At 42.2% G+C, this 20,555-nt stretch overlaps 1 protein-coding gene across 6 annotated transcripts in view; it reads left to right on the forward strand.

Annotated features, from left to right (window-relative positions):
* MXRA7 (matrix remodeling associated 7) overlaps nucleotides 1–20,555 on the forward strand; it is a 113,265-nt gene that overhangs the window by 68,986 nt on the left and 23,724 nt on the right. For 2 of the 6 annotated variants that reach the window (XM_029600414.1, XM_029600416.1), the window contains exon 3: nucleotides 16,129–16,222. In XM_029600414.1, the coding sequence (XP_029456274.1) occupies nucleotides 16,129–16,222 (94 nt within the window). Of the gene's footprint in view, nucleotides 1–16,125; nucleotides 16,223–19,915; nucleotides 19,997–20,555 lie in introns of all 6 variants that reach the window. The other 4 variants (XM_029600413.1, XM_029600415.1, XM_029600419.1 and 1 more) reach the window with 3 other exon arrangements.

The following is a 20,555-nucleotide window of genomic DNA, read 5'->3' on the forward strand; positions in this document are numbered from 1 at the left end:
ACTTGTCAATTTGTTCAGTTTCCTGCATGGGAGAATTTTGGCAATGCCTGCGAGTCCATCACATATTATTATGCTGCATAGGGTGTCTGGCACAAAGTGTGACCTCTCGTCTACTCAGAATTTGTCAGCAGAGTTGGTCTTGGAAGAGGATGAAGGGAGAAGACAGAGAATACCATTCTCTAACTGCCCCAGTAGGCAATACAAACATATGCTTTCTCCACAGATGCTTGGGCACAGGGACAAAATTTGCAAAAATCTTTTGGTTCTGAATGCACTGGTATGTTGGATATATTTGGAATAAATATCCTTTCTGTATATGAGATTGATAATTGTAGCACAGGACAGTGGACTATAGGCAATGTACACTCTGTCTCTCCATACCAGCAAAGGTGCACCCAAGGCTGGGTTCCATATTAGGAGTCACCACCTAGGAAAAGGATCTTGGCATCATTGTGCACAATACATTTGACATCTCAGTTAAAGTGTGTGGCAGCAATCGAAAATGCAAATAGGAATTACTTGGAAAGGAATGTAGAATAAAACAGATAATGTCATAATGCTTCTGCATTGATCCATGGTGCAACCTCACCTTGAGTACTGTGTGCAGTTCTGGTCGTCCCATCTCAAAAAAGACATAGCAGATATAGAAAAGGGCGACAATTGTTAAAGGCGATAGAAGGGCTTTCCTATGAGGAAAGTAGAGTTGCTTACTTGTAACAGGTGTTCTCTGAGGACAGCAGGATGGTAGTCCTCACACATGGGTGATATCATTGGATGGAGCCCCAGTCCGGAACTTTGATCTCAAAGATTCTAGAACTTTCAAACATGCTCTACTGAGCATGTGCAGCTGTAGTCATCACCCTGCCCTCTAGGCAGAGTCCCTCAGTCCATGATATAGCTCATACATGGAGAAACCATCTCCCAGGGGAGGCAGGTGGGTTTTGTGAGGGCTAACATCCTGCTGTTCTCGGAGAACACCTGTTACAAGTAAGCAACTCTGCTTTCTCGGAGATCAAGCAGGATGATAGTCCTCACACACGGGTGATTCCCAAGCTATAGGCTGTCCGAGCAGGACAAAGCGGAAAACCGCACCATATCGAAAGCACCACCTCTCTTCCTTTTGCCTCTGAGGCAGCCGAGCCACAAAGGGGTCCAGGCAGGAAAAGATTTGGGTTCTACAAAGAGAAAACCATAGAAACAACTGAGACACAAAACCCCCATGCGTAGCAGGGGCACCTAAGGCAGAGGAGTGATGCAAGTGTCAGCAAGAAACATACTCCGCATCACGGAAAACATTGCAAACAGGGTTTTAGATCAGGAAACCCTGACAACAGTAGATCTAGAACTTCCTGGATACGGGAAAAAGTCTAGAAATGAAAACTAGAGAACTCTTGGACGAAGACTGCACAGTTTCCTTCGTTGTTACAAGACAACTGAAAAACCAACTGGGGCCCAAGAGCCCAGAAAGAAACTGCAGTCCACTGGCATCCGAAGAACAGAATGCAGCTGTAGAAGTGTGCTCATGTTTGGCTGATAGGCACAATGGACAGAAAAACCCAAGCAATGCTTGGAAAAATAATCAGTAACAATGGTAGGGTCTGTAACAGACCTTACAAGCCAAAGCACCAGACATAGCTAACCATGCAGGTCAGCATCAAGAGTTTCAGGGGATGAAAGGCAATCCCTGAATGGGATCACTAGCCCAAACCCCCGAGGGAGATACGTTAAGCCTGAAGCTCACCCAGAGTGCACCCTGTCAAGGGCAGAGCTATCCATCCTAACTACAGGATAGTTCAGGTGAGCAGGAAGACACTTTGGACAACCTAGTGAAGTGAGAAAAGCTAAAGGCAGTACTGGCCAGAACTTGGCAAAGATATAGGGAAAAGTGGTGGATCTTTTCCTGCAGGTATACACTTAAGATATACCACAAATGCCCTAGATTTTCTTCCCCTCCTTTAACATTCCAACTGGAAGTCATAAGGAGCGAAGAACACAAGGAGGTAGTCTGCTAGACTGTCGGGGTAAGCAGAAGTCGCTAGGTTGTATATCTCAACCCCAAGCGAATAACTTGCTGCTGATTCTAGTAGGGATTTACCCACTGAGGTAGAGCTCTCAGCCTGCTTGGAACAGCTGAAACTGAGAGCGAATCGCCCAGGGAAGAAATCCAGAAACACTCCACCAAGAGACAGGAAGCTAGGGGTAAGTGCAGACCCCTGTCAAACAGGATTTCTTCACCAGCCTGGAAACTCTAAGGGTACCAGGGCAGGGCAAGGGCGATCTTGGAACAGACTGCCACAAACCTGGCGTAGGTATTAATACCTCAGCCATGATTACATATACATCCCCCAAGGAAGCATGCAGTCCAGTAAATGGAACAATCGTTGCATGAACTGTGACTCCCCTGTCCACAGACAGGAATATCCCTAAAATAGGGAAGTACAGCTTGCAAGCCACTGCAACCAAAGAGCAGCACCTCTGTTGCAGGGTTCCTCGTCCCCCCAACTCTCTCAGTCAGGGATATGGTGATAGGTTGAAAGGCATACTTGCCAATTAGATGGACTATAACCCTCCTCCCTGAGGTGAGAATGACTGGCAATAGTGGTCCTCATCAAAAAATTCCCATTGAGCTCAGCAGGTATCAAAGGTGACTCCTGGATTGGAGAAACCCCTAATCTTCACTGGAGAGCTACTCTGGAATGGCTCCCTCATGAAACAGACCTGCTGTGCCTTAGGATGACCTAAAGAGAGCACTACCACTTGACTGGCTCCCGGAGCCCGTGAGGAACCGAGAGTGATCACCAGTCAGAAGCAGTGACATCCCTTCTCTGGGAAATGAACGAGGGACACCCCTTGCAGGGGGTGGACAACCAGCCATCCAGAGGGGAACCCATCCTGAAACCCAGTGGAATCTGCCCTTCCTGAAGGAAAGCAACAGGAATCAGGGTCTCCTGATCCTGAAAAACCTTTCAGTTCTCCAGTTGGTAGTTGAGTTACCATCCCTGATCACTGAGATTCAGAAGCAACCAATCTGCCACTGGCAGCTATCCTCAGAGGGGCTAGGCCACCACGGTAATCAACTGTGGGACCCCAGCAAAAATAGTCCAATGACTGCCACTGCTGTCCCCCGTTGGACGGAACATAGGAATTGGAAGGAATCATGTTTATGTAAAAATAATTGGAGAGAAACCCGAGTGGATCGGGGTGATTTTGCCCGTGGTGTGCGAAGGCAATTAGAAGAGAAGAAACATTGAGGAAAATACTATAAACAAGATTGGATACATGGTATTATAAGATGAAGAAACATTGAGGAAAATATTATAAAACATCATATAATACTGGGCACACATGGACAAAATAATGTGTTAAAATATGGTGTATTAGGTATTGGTATATGTATATATACAGCGTCACAATGTTTTCAGGTGTTTGTATTATAATAGTATGAATGGAAGTTGAGTGGGTGCGTGTTAGTTTTAATATTGTTTAGTTAGAAATGTGATTTTAGAGTGTGTGATATCAATAAAATGTTTGCATGAATATATTATAGAACCAATTATTCTCTTTATGTGTATGTAACTATTGGAATAATAGAGAATTATTGAGAAATACCCCTGTGTTTGTTTACCGTTTGAGGATCGTCCCTGCCATTGCCAAGAAATTAAAAAGGAGGAGAATACCCCAGAAGCTACAAATGTTGCCTTTCAAAGGCCTGGACTGGGGTAGACATGAGTTGCCAGAAGATGGAAATAAACAGTAAAATGAAGCTTCTGGGCTTTAAAGATATTTCATACAGGGCAGATCACTTCAAAAACTAAAATGTGGGAAAGAATACATTTTCCAAGCCCCTGCATCCAAAAATAATCTTAAACTGTTCTGTGAATAAAGCCAACATCCCAAGCGAGAAACTGGAGTAGAAAATTTAATTCAGACTGCTAAATCTGTCTCTCTCTCTCCAGGTAAGGGAATCCCTGTAATAGATATTCAGATGAAGCCTGATAAAAGTTGCAGTATCGTGCCTGACATCAGATTTTGTTTGGTTTTTATTCTTTTGGTGTGGGGGGGAATGCTTGTTTTTCCTCTTGGTTTTTGTTTTCATGTCTTGTTTTGGCCTGGCAGGTTCACTCTACTGCTTTGGGGGTTTCCAGCTCAAATCTGAACTGCTTTCAAGGGATTGTGGCAACCCTGAGCCTTGCTTCATGGCTGCTTGGGGATTTTGCCTGTTCTTACCTCTCCCCCAGTCACTGCAGAGCTGACTGAGTGTTAAGGACTGTCCTCCCCTCTTCCCCCCACCCCCCGGGGCTCATCTGAAATTTGATTGAACCCCCCCTCCTTCCCTCAGTAGCCCCCTGACCGAATGGAGGAGCTGAGGCAGGGCTTGAGAGTTTGGCATGGTGGGAGGAAGAAGGGGGTACTCCCTCAGGGCCAGTCTCCAGTTGATTTATTTGTTGCTAATTAACTTGTTTCTAAACTAATTTATTTCATTTTCAATTGCAATGGAGTGTCTGATGTCCCTTTTCTGAATGTAATCAAATGCGTGTTATAGAGAAAGGAGGGTGGAAATGCTAAAATAAAATCGCCAGGCTGGTTTAGCAATTGTCTTTTCTGCTACGAGGGAGAGATTCCCACGGCAAAGAGACCACCTGCAGCCCTGAAAAGCACAAATTTGTTTTGTTTTGTTTTTTTTACATTTTTCCCTGTAGCAGAAATAGTTCCTAAGCAACAGGAAACAAATACTGTGCTGTGATAAATATTTTCACTTCATTATCTGGATTCCGTGCAGCCTATGATTTTATTTTGGTGTTGGGCCAACATAATGCCCGGAGCATTTGAGGTCTCAGGGCCCGTGTTCAGCTTCACGTTTCTTGGTCCACTGAAAGCTCTCAGAACCTGAAAAGAATCCAGCTGTGTTCGGAACCAATACAAGGCAGTTGGAGCTGCCTTTATAGAGGGAGACGAGGGGTGCGAAAAATCCTGGCTTATTTTTATTTTGGCCTCTATATAGTGGAAACGTGCACCCTCAGAGGGTGCTGCAGCGGCTCTAGTTCCAACAGCTATGAACCAATATGGCTGTTAACCTTCTACACTACACATCCTTATCTGAAAGTAAGTTTGCATGCAGACAGTCTGTCGTGTTATGCACCAACAGGATTTCACGGGGCTCGGGCTCCGACGGGCAGCCTCAGAACATCCTTTGTTGCCAGTGCTGCCGCTGGATCCGGACTTGTCCATCAGGCAACAGGATCTTCTTTCTCTTGCTCAGCGTTCAAGCCAGTGCTAAGCATTTTGAAGTGTAAAGCTAAGCTCTAAATCCAGACTCTTCACAGAATCACACAGAGTTACGTTTTGGGTAGTTTCAAATGCTCAAAATTCATAGTCGTCCCCACCCCCGACCCAGTGTGGAACTGAGCAGAGCTTGAAATGACAATAATTTTCTGTTCAGTCGTCCCGAAACAATGCACCCTGGCTATTGATTTTCAGTAGCAGGTTAGTGCGCACATTCCTCTGACCAGCTGAACCTAGGGTGTTGCCTTTGGAGATAGTCGGGAAGCAGTATTATTTTTCCCTAGTTGCAGGTTGCAGATGGAAATGCCATCTCCTGTCTAACAACATCGCTGGGGATAGAAGCAGTGGGGGAAGCAAGAGAATGCTAACGCCTTCCTCCCCCCCGCTTTTCGCATTCCTCTCAGTAGCAGAAATAGGAAATGCCCAGCATTCGATCAAGTCACATTTACCAGCGACTTGCCTGTTGGGAAAACACATTCCCCAAAGAATATCTTAAAGCAAAAGCCTCCATAAGCTGCCACAAATCAGACCGCACAGAGTCAGACAGCCAGGGTGTATGTGTACTGGCGGTGTCGGCAGCAATAAGCAAATCTATCAAATCGAGGGTCAGCAAGCCGGAAAAAGCGCTAGGACCTCCTACAGAACCTTGGAGGTAGTCCGGACCTCTCAATTATTCACCCATAGTCTATTCATAACAGAAAGTCTTTTTTTTTTTTTTTTGCAGTTTGGACAATGCAAGTAAAAATTTCACAGAAGGCCACCTGACCTACGTCGGTGGGTTAGAACATGACGGGGTATTCATCCACAAGTTCAAAAGGTTCCCACAAAAAAACACATTGAGTAATAAAGCGTGCAAAGCAAAAAAACCCCCGACAACAGCTGTTGTTTCGGGAAAGCCCTGTATCAGGGGGAACTTATCTTTGGCAAGAAAACCGCCCGACTTCAGATCAGCTGATCTTACCACGGCGATGTCTTCTGATGGCAGCCCGGAACACTGGCATCTTCAGAGGTTTCACTACTGATGTCATATCCGGTCAAAGGTCAAGCTGTCAAAAGAGAAACAGAAACATCAAAATGTGTAGTGAACTATTTACAAAAATGATTAAGTATGTTATATAGATTAAATCGAACTGCACGATGCTGTAAAAAAAAGAAAAAAAGTACTAAAAACAGCGCAAAGGAACTGCCTTGAGCTGCATGCAAAGTCTTATGGGTCATAAAAAAAAAAAATGAATAAATCAGTTTCAGAATTCAGTCCAACCAGGAGCCAATATCTACAAACTGTGAATCCATCGTTGCTCAACCTGAAGAAGGTGGCAGGAAAAATCAACACCATTCCAGTTCTTGTGAGGCACATCTATAACGCAGAGTAAAAAAATCCTCAAAAGGGTGTCCTTGTTCCTGAAAATGTCTCACTCAAGGAGCTGTCACTCGAGCATGTTTGTGATAACTCTGATGCTCGATCATGCACGTGCAAACGGTATGCGTAGTCTTGCCAACATAAGAATTTTTTGATGGGCATTAAATAATGTAAATGACTCCCGCAGTTTGGCAAGTAGTCTGGTATCTTGAAGTGATAACATAACCAGCTGAAAAAATATCTACCGTTGTTGTCTGCATTGCCACCGTGCAAACTGAGCAATGTCCACACAGTCCGTGTCCTGGGCTTGCTACCGCCAGAGACCTCCTAATCTTAGAGGAATCAGAGTGGACCAAAAGATCTCTTAAGTTGGCTCCACATGTAAATGCAAACAGAGATATATCCTGGAATTCAGAATAAAGTTGTAAGATGTGTCAATGCTGATGAAGCACATATTTCATGCATACATGGAGAGAATGGCAAAACACAAGTCAAAACAAATTCAACGTGCAAAAAAAAACCCCCATTGAGTTCTGTTTTTACTTATATTATGAACTGCAACATCCAAAAGAAGTTCCACAATAAACATAAGAATATAAGAAAATGCCGTACTGGGTCAGACTAAGGGTCCATCAAGCCCAGCATCCTGTTTCCAACAGTGGCCAATCCAGGCCATAAGAACCTGGCAAGTACCCAAAAACTAAGTCTATTCCATGTAACCATTGCTAATGGCAGTGGATATTCTCTAAGTGAACTTAATAGCAGGTAATGGATTTCTCCTCCAAGAACTTATCCAATCCTTTTTTAAACACAGCTATACTAACTGTACTAACCACATCCTCTGGCAACAAATTCCAGAGTTTAATTATGCGTTGAGTAAAAAAGAACTTTCTCCGATTAGTTTTAAATGTGCCCCATGCTAACTTCATGGAGTGCCCCCTAGTCTTTCTACTATCCGAAAAAGTAAATAACCGATTCACATCTACCCGTTCTAGACCTCTCATGATTTTAAACACCTCTATCATATCCCCCCTCAGCCATCTCTTCTCTAAGCTGAAAAGTCCTAACCTCATTAGTCTTTCCTCATAGGGGAGTTGTTCCATTCCCCTTATCATTTTGGTAGCCCTTCTCTGTACCTTCTCCATCGCAATTATATCTTTTTTGAGATGCGGCGACCAGAATTGTACACAGTATTCAAGGTGCGGTCTCACTATGGAGCGATACAGAGGCATTATGATATTTTCCGTTTTATTCACCATTCCCTTTCTAATAATTCCCAACATTCTGTTTGCTTTTTTGACTGCCGCAGCACACTGAACCGACGATTTCAATGTGTTATCCACTATGACGCCTAGATCTCTTTCTTGGGTTGTAGCACCTAATATGGAACCCAACATTGTGTAATTATAGCATGTATAAAGCATTTTATACTTTTGTTTCTCTTTCAATTTTATTTATTTATTTATTTATTTAGTTAATGCGAGGTTTAAACCATTAGGCTTCATGTCCTTAAGTGAGGTTGAATAGTAAAATATTAGTCCTGCATGGTACAGGCTCTCAGCCTTGGCCAAAAGGCCAAGAAGCAACAGTCCTCAGCTCCTGGGTCAAACCCTGCACTTGGATCTTATCCTAAGGCTGAGAGCAATAGTCAGGTTTATTCAGTTTGAAGAGGAACCAGTGCAGCAATAGTAGCACAAAATCACCTCCTATAGATAATTCAACTGGCAGTCAAAACAACCATCATTAAGTGTCTCCATATTGATGCATTTCACTTATGAGGAGATTATCTGTGTTTCTGTATTCAAAATATTTGAAAGCTCATCCTTAGCCAGCTGTTATAAATCTAAATAAACTGGGATATATCTAAGCTTACACACATCTGTGCGAAATATGGTTGACATTCTGATGAGTCAAGTATGAATATAATACAAGCAACTGAAACTGGGACTTAAGGAAGGGGATGTTTCCAAATACTGAGACTAAAAAGGAAGACTTAAGACAGTCAAAGGGCCTGGAATCAGGCCAACTGTTTTGAATAATCTAGCTAGTATTGCTCACATAGGTGGAATTTGGGGAGGGGAAGAGAAGGTAGTGGTCACTAAGCTGCTTCAGGTAATAGTGCTGAATTCCTCCTGTACCCCGCCCTCCCATCTGATTTCCCTCTCCCTTCCACGAGTTCAATGCATTTCAATAAACAGATGAAGCTGTTGAGTGCATTGGAAGCTCATTTGAGCAAAGGTTGAATGATCCTGACTAAAATTCCTAGGTTTCTTCCTTGATTAAATTCTAATCATAGCCGAAGATTTTTGTCATCCTGGTTAGGTTATTTTTCATGGTTTGAATGAAATTCTTGAGTTAATTCCATTGATTTTGGGTGTCAGAAGCTTTTACTTTTGCTCAATGAGCCCTTTGTGCATTGGTGCCAAGAAGCTGATGTGTTGAAGTTTTGCAGTGGTCTTTGTCACCCTCACCTGCCATTGAAGCCATCTAAGCTGGCACTGCCCACAGAAAGAATGTAGATCTGGCAAACAATGTTCAGAAGTCTATTCTGATAGGAAGAACCACCTATCTGCTTGTTCTCCTAAATAAAGAACTAACATAGGAACATAAGAATTGCCATGCTGGGTCAAACCAAGGTCCATTGAGCCCAATAATCTATCTCAAACAGTGGCTAATCCAGCTTGAAACTACATGGCAGATCCCATAAAGTATATCTAATTCTTGTTACTCATTCCCAGGCATAGCAATAGCTTTCTTTAGGCTACCTGGTTAATAATGTGTTATGGACTTTTCCTCTGGGACCTTGTCCATATCTTTTTCAAACCTTGCTATGCTAGTTCCCTTGATCATGTACTCTGGCAATAGATTCCATAGCTTAATAGTGCGTTGAGTGAAAAGGTACTTTCTACGATTTGATTTGAATCTGCTGGATGTTAGTTTCATGGAGTGACCTCTTATTGTAGAATTATTTGAAAGGATAAATAGCCATCCCTTATTTACCTGTTCCACCCCACTCATGATTTTATAAACTTCTATCATATCCTCTCTCAGCTATCTCTTTTCCAAGCTGAAGAGTCCTAGCCTGTGTAGCCTCTCATCACAGGAGAGATATTCCATCCCCTTTATTATTTTTGTTGCCTTCCTCTGCACCTTTTTTAGTTCCACTATGTCTTTCCTGAGATGGGGCAAGCAGAACTGCACACAATACTCAAAGTGTGGTCGCAACACAGTTCAATACAGAGACAATATATGGTAATACATTCTATTTTTAATCTCCATTCCTTTCTGGATCATTCCTAACATTCTATTTGGCTTTTTGACTGCTGCCGAACACTAAGCCAAGGATTTCACCGTATTGTCCACAAGGGCTCCAAGGTCCTTTTCTTGGGTAGTGATTCCCAGTACAGAACCCAGCATCATCATGTACCTGTGGTTGGGATTATTTTTCCTTATGTGATCACTTTGTACTTTTCTACATTAAATTTCATCTGCCATTCAGCTTCTCACAAGATCCTTCTGCAGTTCTTAGCAAATCACTGTTGTTTTCGCAAATTTGATCACCTCACTTGTCATTCCCTTTTCCAGATCATTTATGAATGTTAAACAGCACAGGTCCCAGTACCAATTCATTAATGACCTTTCTCCATTTGGAAAACTGACCATTTAGTCCTACCCTTTGTGTCTGGCTTTTTAACCAGTTACCAATCCACAATAGAATACTGCTTCCTGTCCTATGACTTTGTAATTTCCTGAGGAGTCTGTCATGAAGGATTTGTCAGATGCCTTCTGAAAGTCCAAATGCACAATATATCAGCTGGCTCACCTTTATCTACCTGTAGGTTTACACCCTCAAAAAATTCTAAAAGATTGGTAAGATAAGCCTTCCCCCTGCTGAAACCATGTTGAGTCGACTCTTCTCTGTTAAGACATGTCTATCTATTGTATATAGCCAGCGATTTTGTTTTTTTTTTTTTTTTTTTTTTTTTAATTCTTTATTTATCAATTAAACAATTTTGTTACAAAAAAGTATATCTTATAACATGAAATAATACAGATCGAAAGGAAAAATTTCAATCAGGATTTAAACATCTTAGATAACATCCTCTTTCTGTATTGACCAAATAGGGAATTACAGGAGTAGTAAACTATATGGAGCTTTGCACTACATCAATTTCAAAGAATAAAACTGTAGGTATCCCTCCTCACTTACTTTCTTTAGCCTGAACCTCGTCTCCCAGCAGTGCCCCAAGATGTTCCGGTGTCGTAAACACATAATTATTACCCTTAACTTTAACAAAACATTTACATGGGTATTTTAATAGGAATTGTCCTCCCTCCTCTACTACCCTTTTCCTATAATTTAGGAATTTCTTCCTCCTTAATTGTGTAGCTTTTACAAAATCTGGATAAATCCAGACTTTTTGCCCATAGAAACTTTTCTCTCTATTACGAAAGAAGTTTCTCAATACATTTTCCTTGTCTGACATAAATGCAAAGGAAATCAATAAAGTAGCCCGTTTATCAATACTAATTTCTTCCTGTGACTTCATCAAGAAGTCTGTTAAATTCACAGATGTTTCAGTAGCTCTTTCTCTTTGATCTTCCGGTTCTTTACTTTTTATAAATGTATTCAAATAAAAAGCTCTTGTTATAGTAGGTATACATTTTTCTGGTATCCCCAATATTTGTACCACATAAGATCTAAATAAATCAGTTGGGCTCATTTTATCCATCTTAGGGAAATTTGTAACCCTCAAATTAAGAGCACGGGTATGATTTTCTAAAAATTCTATTTTACTCTGAATTTCTCCTTCTCCTTTTATTTGTACATTTTGAACTTTCTCTATTTGTGTTACACGATTTTCTATCTTAACAATTTGTTTCTTTTGAGTTTTTTAAGAAAGGCTTCTACCATTTTGCTTGACACAGACATCAGGTTCACCAGTCTGTAGTTTCCTGGATCAACCCTGGAGCCTTTAAAAAAAAAAAAAAATTGTGGCTGTTTTAAATGAGTTACAGATTACTAGTAACAGGTTAGTAGTTTCATGTTTTAGTTCTCTTAGAACTCTGGATTCCATTCTGTCCCAGTAATTTGTTACTCTTTGGTTTGTCAATCTGATCCATTACATTTTCCATTATCATAGATATATGTTTTAGTTGCTCAGAAACCTTACCATCAAAGAGTGTTTCAGATGTGGGTATAGTCCCAACATCATCCTCTGTAAAGACCAAAACAAAGAATTCCTTTGATTTTTCTTTTATTTCCTTGTCCTCCCTAAGCACCCTATTTGCACCCTAGTCATCTAATAGCCCAACTGATTCCTTCATAGGCTTTTTTTTTTCAACTATACTTGAAAAAGGTTTTATTATTATTATTATTATTATTATTATTAGTTTTTGCTTTTTCTCAAACTCTCTCTAACCACTGTTTTATATCTAACTTGCCAGTGCCTATGCGCTTGCTATTTTCAACATTTGTATCAGTTTTCCATTTTTTGAACAATGCCCTGTTAGCTTTAACTGCCCTCCCTTACTTCATCATTAAACTATGCTGGCAGTTGCTTGGTCTTCCTTTGACCTTTTTTAATACATGGAATACATTTTATCTGGGCTTCCAAAATGGTATTTTTAACAATGTCCACACCTCATGTAAACATTTAATCCTTGCAATCACTTTTAGTCTTTTTCAAACTAATTTCCTCATTCTGTCGTAATCTCCCTTTTTAAAGTTATATGCTATTGTAGTAGTTTTACTTAATCTCCTCCCTCCAATGGTTATGTCAAATTTGATTGCATTATAACTGCTATTGCTTAGTGGCCCCACCACAGTAACCCCTCATACCAGATCATGTGTTTCACTGAGGACTAGATCTAAAGAGCTGCCCTTCCCAAAGGTACTAGGAAGGAACATCTGCTCCATGAAGCTTAACCTCAATAGCATGTCCTTATGAAACAGGGCCTCTGTCAATATTGTGGTAATTGAAATCTCCTATTATTGTGTTACCAAATTTATTTGCTCTTTAAATTTCAGCTAGCATTTCACAGCCTGTTCATTCATTTTGGTCAGATACCGTTAATATACACTTACTGCTACGCTCTTACCCTTCACAAATGGAATTTCTATCCATATGCATTCCACCTGACATTTGTTTCCTGCAGGATTTGTTTTTATCATGCTTGACTCTATGCCATCTTCTACATTTAGTGTCATCCCTCCATCAATTTGGTCTGGCCTATAACATCGATATAATTTATATCCTGGTTCGACAATGTTCCATTGGTTATCCTTCTTCCACCATATCTCTGAAATATCTATGTCATATATATATATCCTCGTATAATGCCATACTTTCTAACTCACCAATCTGTTCAGACTTCTGGCATTCACATTTAGACTTTCTATTTGTACTTTCATTTCTCTTTGTGTTCATAATCTGGTTGTATATTCACATCTGTGTGCTCTTTGTCTTTGCCTCTTTAGACTACTTCAGTTTTAAACACAATCTCTTTACTGGGATTGATTTATTTTATTTAAAACTTGTATGGGCCGCCTATGACCACAACTCTAGGCATCATACAAGTAATATAAGACTAGACAATGAAAAGAAACAAACAAGTTTGAATCATATAAAAATGTTGTCAGATCCTTGAATATCATCAGCAAATGCCAGATGGAACAAGAAAGTTTTGAGCATTTTATTGAATGTTTTTGTGCAAGTAGTCAATCGTAAGGCTTCTGGCAAAAATTCCAGGGTAATCTACTTCTCTCTCTCTGTTAGTTCTTCTTATACAGTAAATGCTTGAGAAAAGCAGCAATGTTCCCTCCCTCTGAGTTCTTATCAAATTCAGGCACAGCTGTGTGGCCTTCACTCTTTCTCAGGTTTTAGTTTGCTGTTAATTGCTTGCTTTCTCATCATAGACCTATTGGAATAACTAAAATAGACTCTTGCCTGTTCATAAGCATTTCACAGTGCAAAACAGTAAGTATGAGTTCACTCAGAGGTTGGCCTGTGACCTTCAAACTAGTCTTATGTCTGGGTGAGCACTCTGAATCCATACAGCCTAATCTCCACACACATTCTCAGCCAAAGTAACAAAAAATGACTCCAACATCATGCCACCAGCCACCTAGCTATCTACATTTCTAATGATTGAATCACCCACTACAACAGCCCTAACCCTTCCCTCCTGGAGACACATCCTTGGTGTGAGAGAATAAGGTGTCACTTGAAGAGGTGATCCTAGGTACAAGATCACTTCCTGTCAGGTGACCTTATTCCTCCAAAGCAGCACAAGGGTTGCTTGACTGAAGTTGGGATCTCCTCTGTGTACCTCTCTGTCTGCCTCAGCTCCTCTGTCTGCCACTCTGACCTCCAAAGATCAGACTTTTTCTCTGAGAGCCAGGAGCTCTTTGTACTGGGTGCACACATACAACTTCTCACCAACATGCGACACTCATTGCAAAAGACTGGATAGCCCCCGAATTGCTATTGGATCACTGAATGCACCTTAACTTTATTGAGTTGTTAAAGTTTTAAAAGCTGATTTAATGTGTAAGTATGTCTTTCAGTTTAAGGGTTTTTAAATTTGACTAGTATTTCTAAAATTATTTATTTGGTGTCTTTTTAAATCTAAGGTTTTTAAATTGATAACTAGATGACTTATGTTAATTTGTGAATGACCAGCAACAACGTTAAAATAGTTACTAAAATCAGGGTTAATTGTATTTATTTTAAATCACTAACTGCCTTTTATTTTGAAGATTTTCCTTCTAACCAGATAGGGTAATCTATATAACAAAAAAAAGTGACTGGGATGGGTGGGGATCAAACTAGTGACTAGTTGCCAAGGAAGCTGTACTCTCACCTTTTCAGATCAAGCAAGTGACCTTGCAAACTCATAATTCTAATACTTACAAACAAATACTAACCCTGAAAATTACTCCAAAGTCTATTTTCCTTACATACACACAATTCTTTATATTTTATAAATATAAGCCCTGGTCTGGTCATTGGGCCTGGAAGGCAGGGGTCACATAAGATCCCAGGGCCAACTTCTCTCTCTGTCCCATGGCCCCTGGGGTGTCTGATTCTTATTGACAGGGGGGGGGGGGGGGAGGAGGAATATTCCTTCAAGGCCCAAGGTGTGGGGATGACTTAATTTCTCTTTCCTGGGGAGGAGACTCTTCTCTTTCAGTAAAAAGAATGGGTGGGTGTCAACAAAATACCCTGGATACTCGAGTTAGGTGCCCAAACAAAACTTGAGTGTAGCAATTCTTCAATAGCAAAAAATGGTATATTATACACTAGTTTTTGGCAGTTCTCCAATGTTTTGTTTTTTTTTATCTGGGCAAGTATCTTTCAATAAATGGGGGCAGGGAAAAAAACTCACCCCTCCAGGGTATGGAAAATCGAGGCTTCCCAGGTGGATTGGGTTATCCTACTTATGGGCAGAAAATTCCCTTCCAGAAATGCTGGCAGACCAAAATAGGTTCTCAATCTCTGCACAATTCCCCGCATGTACCTCTTTTCCCCAGGGTGAAGACTCTGGATGGGGGCTTCCAAGCCCAACAAAAAGATCTTGCTTGCAGTTCTCTTTCTCTGGATGACACACAGGATATTTCGGTCCAGGCAACAGGGAACAAGCAGCTCTTCTGGATTTCCCTACTTCAGGGTTAGGGTAGCAGCAAACCTGCCCGAAAAATACATGGCAAATCTTCACAAAAGGCAAAAACAGGAACGCTCCCGCAGTAAACCAACACCGATCCAGCCACGCTTCGTGTGATAGAAAGCAGCCGTATCCCCTCTAATCCTGGCTTTCCTAAGAAAAGGGACTCCCGGAAAAGTCCCCTAGCCCAGGATAGGTACCAGAGATCTCACAGAAAAACTCTCAAAACAAGTCCAAAAATCTCTTTAAGCAACACCGGGAGCCCATACTGGACGAGTCGTGTTACCAGCAAAGCAATTGCCCCCTGCCTATTCAGTGCAGCTTCCAAGCCATGAGGCCTAGTACAGGAAGAAAATCATCTCCTTCTCCTCTGATTGCTAACTCAAAATGCCTCAGCAAGCTATGATGCAACCCGATTTTATACCAGCAGGGGACTGCCATTCCAGTAACCTCCTTCTGAACTGGTGCACCCTTCCCTCTACTATCTATTTCCTATTCCTAGCTCAAAAGGCTTTAGGAACTATGGCCATATAGTGGGGATCTCAAAGGGTTGCCCGCATAAACAAATACTAACCTTTACTGGCTCACAAAATTAATCAATCCCTATCACACACAATTCTTTACCCTTGCAGACAAACACTAAACGATACCAGCTCTTTTGTACTCTGACCCTTATTAGGAATAAATGTGGAGTCTCTTGCAAAGCTTCTCCTTGTCCGTATTCTCTAGACTGGTTTCCAGGCTGTGGACTTTTTTTTTGTGTGTGCGTGTGTTCTGTGTGTTTCTTTCTGTTGATGACCCTCGCTCTCTTTCAGAAGACGAGGAGTTCTCCTTTAAGTACAGTCCTGGAAAGCTTCGGGGGAGTCAGTATGAGAAGATGATGACCAAAGAAGAGCTCGAGGAGGAACAAAGGTATGTTGAGATTCGCTGTGCATTACCACCTCTAGGGTTTTGGAATGTGTGCCAGCCTTTCTGGCAAGCACGAGTCGTTTATCACAAGCGCAGCAGTTAAGTGAGGGTCTGGGCTAGGTATTAAGTACAGATCTGTCTCCTGCCTTAGAGGTCTGGGAGTAACCCTTTCCCCACACCCCTTCCCATTTTTGTTTGAAGGATTTAAAGAAAGGGCAGAAAGGTCTTACAATTTCTCCAGTACTGGTTGGGTAGGGTAGGCCTGTGGCCTACTGCTCAAGCCCTATCTCTTTATCTTTTGTTCTTTTCCGTAGCCAATAAACTTTGCTAAGAATCCTTAAAAGCCTTACACTTGGACAAGTGCGCTTGCTCAGCATCCACTGGGGTCTTCCTGATGCTTGTGTGACTGTTCGCATGTGGGCCAGCTCTTTAACCAGCAGGGACCCTGCCTCCCGGCTGCACATGTGCATGAGCTCCCTGCTCCCCTCCTGTGCATCCACTAAAGGGGCAGACTATTATACTGGCTGCTTGCAGAGGGAGAACCCAAGACCCTAAGCCGGGTCATGCATCTTGCTTCCTGCATATGCAGGAATGAAAGTCAGGGTTGCCTGTCAGAATCCACTGCAGGCAAGGCAGAAATGAGGATCCCTTCTTGGGAAAACAAGGTTACAAAAGAGACATGTTCCCCTGGCTTCCACCAACCAAGGTTTTTTTTTTCTTTGCCTACCCATTTTAATATCTTTCCAGCTGCGGCTGATTTTCATTCCTTTTGCTCTTGGATTTTTCTGCATGTCTTGCATTTTGCTTGCCTTCTACCGTTTTTATTCTCTTTCCTATTAAAAAGGTCACGTGAAAGAATCCCTAGATCATTGTCTCTTTCATCTTAAAAACAAAGGGCTTGCCCCTAAGGCACAGTGAATTGGGTTAGTTGCCCTCAACATCACGGCCAGCGATGTCCCCCCACTAAACTGTGCGGGCGGCCTCCCGCCACCTTCTAATTGCCTGATCTCACTCCAGCTGTCTTGCAGTTCAAAAACCCAAGCTATCTGGAGTGGTTAGGCGGTGGGAGGACCCCCCCCCCCCCCACACACACAGAGGCTGATATGCCTCAGGTCCTGCCTTAAACTGCTGTGGGGGGCACCGCAGGGCGTGCTTTTGATAGGCCCATCTGGTTTTGGTGTATAACAGGCTGGCAGCCCTGGAGGCTGGAGCAGTTTTATTTATTTATCTTTTTTTTCCCCCAGCCCTGTATTTCAGGGAAGCGACATTATCCAACAAAAGGATGGTCATCATCTGATGTCAGTTTGGGGGAGAGGTACCTTGTGAAGGTTTCTAATCCTCCCAAGGACATGGCTCCGGCAGAATTGAGCCTGCAGGGCTGCTCTTTAGCAAAGAGGGGACAATGTGTCTCCCCACCCCCGCCAAGATCAAGAGATCCGTCCCTTCTATTTGGCTGTGGCCTTCAGAGTAAAAGGAAGATCCCATTGCAGGGGCACTGCACATGCATGTCACAGGCCCCCCCCCTTTTCCCTGTGCTCGGAGCCCTTTGCTTTCAAGCTTTCTCCTAGACCTGACATACCAGGGGGAAATAATTTATCACAGTAATAATAATAGAGGGATGAGATGCAGGCATGACAATCTTAGCTGCAGTCTGCCAGCTGGTCTAGTACAGGACACAGGCCTTACAGGAGATGTGATCCTCAGCATGCAGCCCATACATGATCCACAGCAGCTACAGGGGAGCCCATTATAAATCATAGCACATGGACTAATGGCCAGACTATATAAATGAATTTACCTTTTAAAATAAAACACAGTGACTTGTTTTAAGGACCTATAGTGACCGAAACCAACCTTTGGACAGTCCTTGTTGCTGCACTTATAAGCTCCTATTAAAAAAAGCAAATAACCCCCCCCCCACCTCAATAAGACTGGTAAAGAGATCACTCCAGCTGCAAATTGTGTGGAGGGCTATGAGGATATCAGTTGGAATGCAAGATGAATGAATCTGACTAACTGCTGCAATCTCCAGTGAGCATTAACTAATAGCAGAACACCCGCTGGAGCCGAACTGACAGCTTAGGGGTCAAGAGGTGGAAGGGCAGGAACCAACAAGGGAACTTGTCACAGTAAGTTGACTCTGCTAGCACCTCTTGACAGCGGGCACGATTGCGCCATAAATACCCAGTGTTCAATGCCCTGGCCTTTGAATCAAGCTTTTTTTTTTTTTTTTTAATAGTTGGGATTTTATTTTTCTGTAATTTCTCCCTCTCTCGCCCGCTTTTTTCATTTTCTCTTTTTTTTTTTCTCTGTGCCCCTCCATGTTCAATAACATTTCTTGTGTTTGTTTTTGTTTTTTTTTGAGAAGTCTGCTTCCTAACGGTCTTAGGCTGATAAAAGCAGGGAAAGCCAGGACACTAAAACTTTGAGGAGAGATGAAGCTTCATGGTAGCATAGGCAGGAGCAAAGGGGGACTCGGTAAATGCATCATTAGGGGTTTGGGGGTCTTAAGGTGCTGACTAGATGGGCCTTCTGGTTATTATCTGCTGTCATGTTCTGCATTGCTGAGGTTTCTTCCTCTACCGCACCATCTCTCTCTTTCCAATAGCCTTATCTGCCCACAACAGAATGTTAAGGGCTAGACTTTTCTTTGTCAAGGTTTGAGACCTTCCCTCAAATTAACGGGTATTTCTCTTCATTAGCCCCCTATAGTGCCTTTGGTTTCATTGAAAGCTGTTTTCTGTGTAATTTTGTCCACTTGAGCCAAATGTGCATTAAAAACTCTGGTCTTTTTGACAAAGTTGCAACTATGCAATGAATCAGTTAAAAAAAAAAACAAAAAAAAAAAAGTCTCAGAAGCTTTATATATTTTTTAAGGATCTTTTCAGTGATAAAGAAGCAGCAATAGGATCTGAAGCTCTAGCAGATCCTTTCAGATCTGTCTGTAAAGAGAGAGGCCCTTTCTAAGTGCATTGAATATGTAAACACAAAGACCTCAAGTCCCAAAATTTCTCAGGAATGCAAAAAGGCAATCTGGCGTAAATCTCTGTGGGACAAGATGCCAGTATTTCTCGAACCAGTCTGAATGATCTGTTGTGTTACACGAGGAAGCCATATTTCCAGCTGGTCTGCCGTTTTGTGCTGCTCTGGAATTTTGTGGAATTGAGGTCAAAGTGATGGACTGAAAAACTGAGCACAGATTTAGGGGAAGTCCTAGAATGTTTGTACGGAGATTTTTTTTTTTTTTGAAGGCTAGAGTCCTTAAAGATAACCACACACCATTTTACCCATCTCTTTCCTTCCCACTGCCGAGTTATTTAGCAGCTCAGGAAGAGGAGATGGGGATGGCAGGGTTAAGAGGTCCAGGGTGAGCCCATCTTAATATGATCATCCTTTCCCCTTCTTGGTAATATCTATTCAGAGAACATGTACGGCTGGATAAACTGTTGATATTTGTACTCTGGTGGCAATAGATTGTTTCAAGTAAATAACGTACCTTGGGTGATAGCTGAGCTTTCTGTAACAGGTTTAAACGGCCATCAATGCTGCAGGAGAGAGCCAGAACCAGATTGGACAGGAGAGGGTCATCAGAAACCACTTCTCACTTTTTTTTTAACTCTTTGGACACCTTGACCATCAGGGGATCTCATACCACTGTGCCTCAGATATGATAAGTGTGCTGCGTTTTCATTGCAGGATTGAGTTGACATCTGACCTCACATCTCTGTAGCAAGTACCTTAGGTCCTCGGCCACAAACACTGTCACTTACATTTTTGGTAAGGAGCCAGCTGGCGATGCGTAGAAGTAGTGGTGTGCCCCCTTTTCTAATATCTGCTGATGTTTTTGAAACTAAAACTGAGTGTTTAATCTACCCCTTTTCCTCCTCCCATTCCCCCATCCTCATGATAACAAATGAATGAAATGTGTTCCCCCTTACATGTCATGTCTCATTTAATCACACGCACGACCCCTGTGACATGGGTGAAAGGGCAGGAAGCCTGATTCATAGCCCCCAAATGCAAGGGCTAATCATTAGCATTAGTGGGGGCAGAGTTCTCCTGATCCTTGCGCCCCTGCTTCCAGTTTCACTGAGCAAAGGATCTTGGCTAGGGCACTGCTGCCCCCTAGTGCATCTCTCGTGGAATTACCGTTCTTCATTTCAAATGAAATGGGAAGAGTTTCGCAAAGTCTCCCTTTTGGGGAAAACTGTTTTTGTTAAACGATACAATCGAGCTTATCATCTCAATTTAACCTCTTAGTCATTCTGTGAAAGGTTCTCTGCGTTTAGCTGAAAACGGGAAGGCAAGGTCCCAGCTCCCCTGTTGCTGTTGGGAT

This window comes from Rhinatrema bivittatum, chromosome 4 (assembly GCF_901001135.1).
Source record: "Rhinatrema bivittatum chromosome 4, aRhiBiv1.1, whole genome shotgun sequence".
NCBI classification, from domain to species: Eukaryota; Metazoa; Chordata; class Amphibia; order Gymnophiona; family Rhinatrematidae; genus Rhinatrema; species Rhinatrema bivittatum.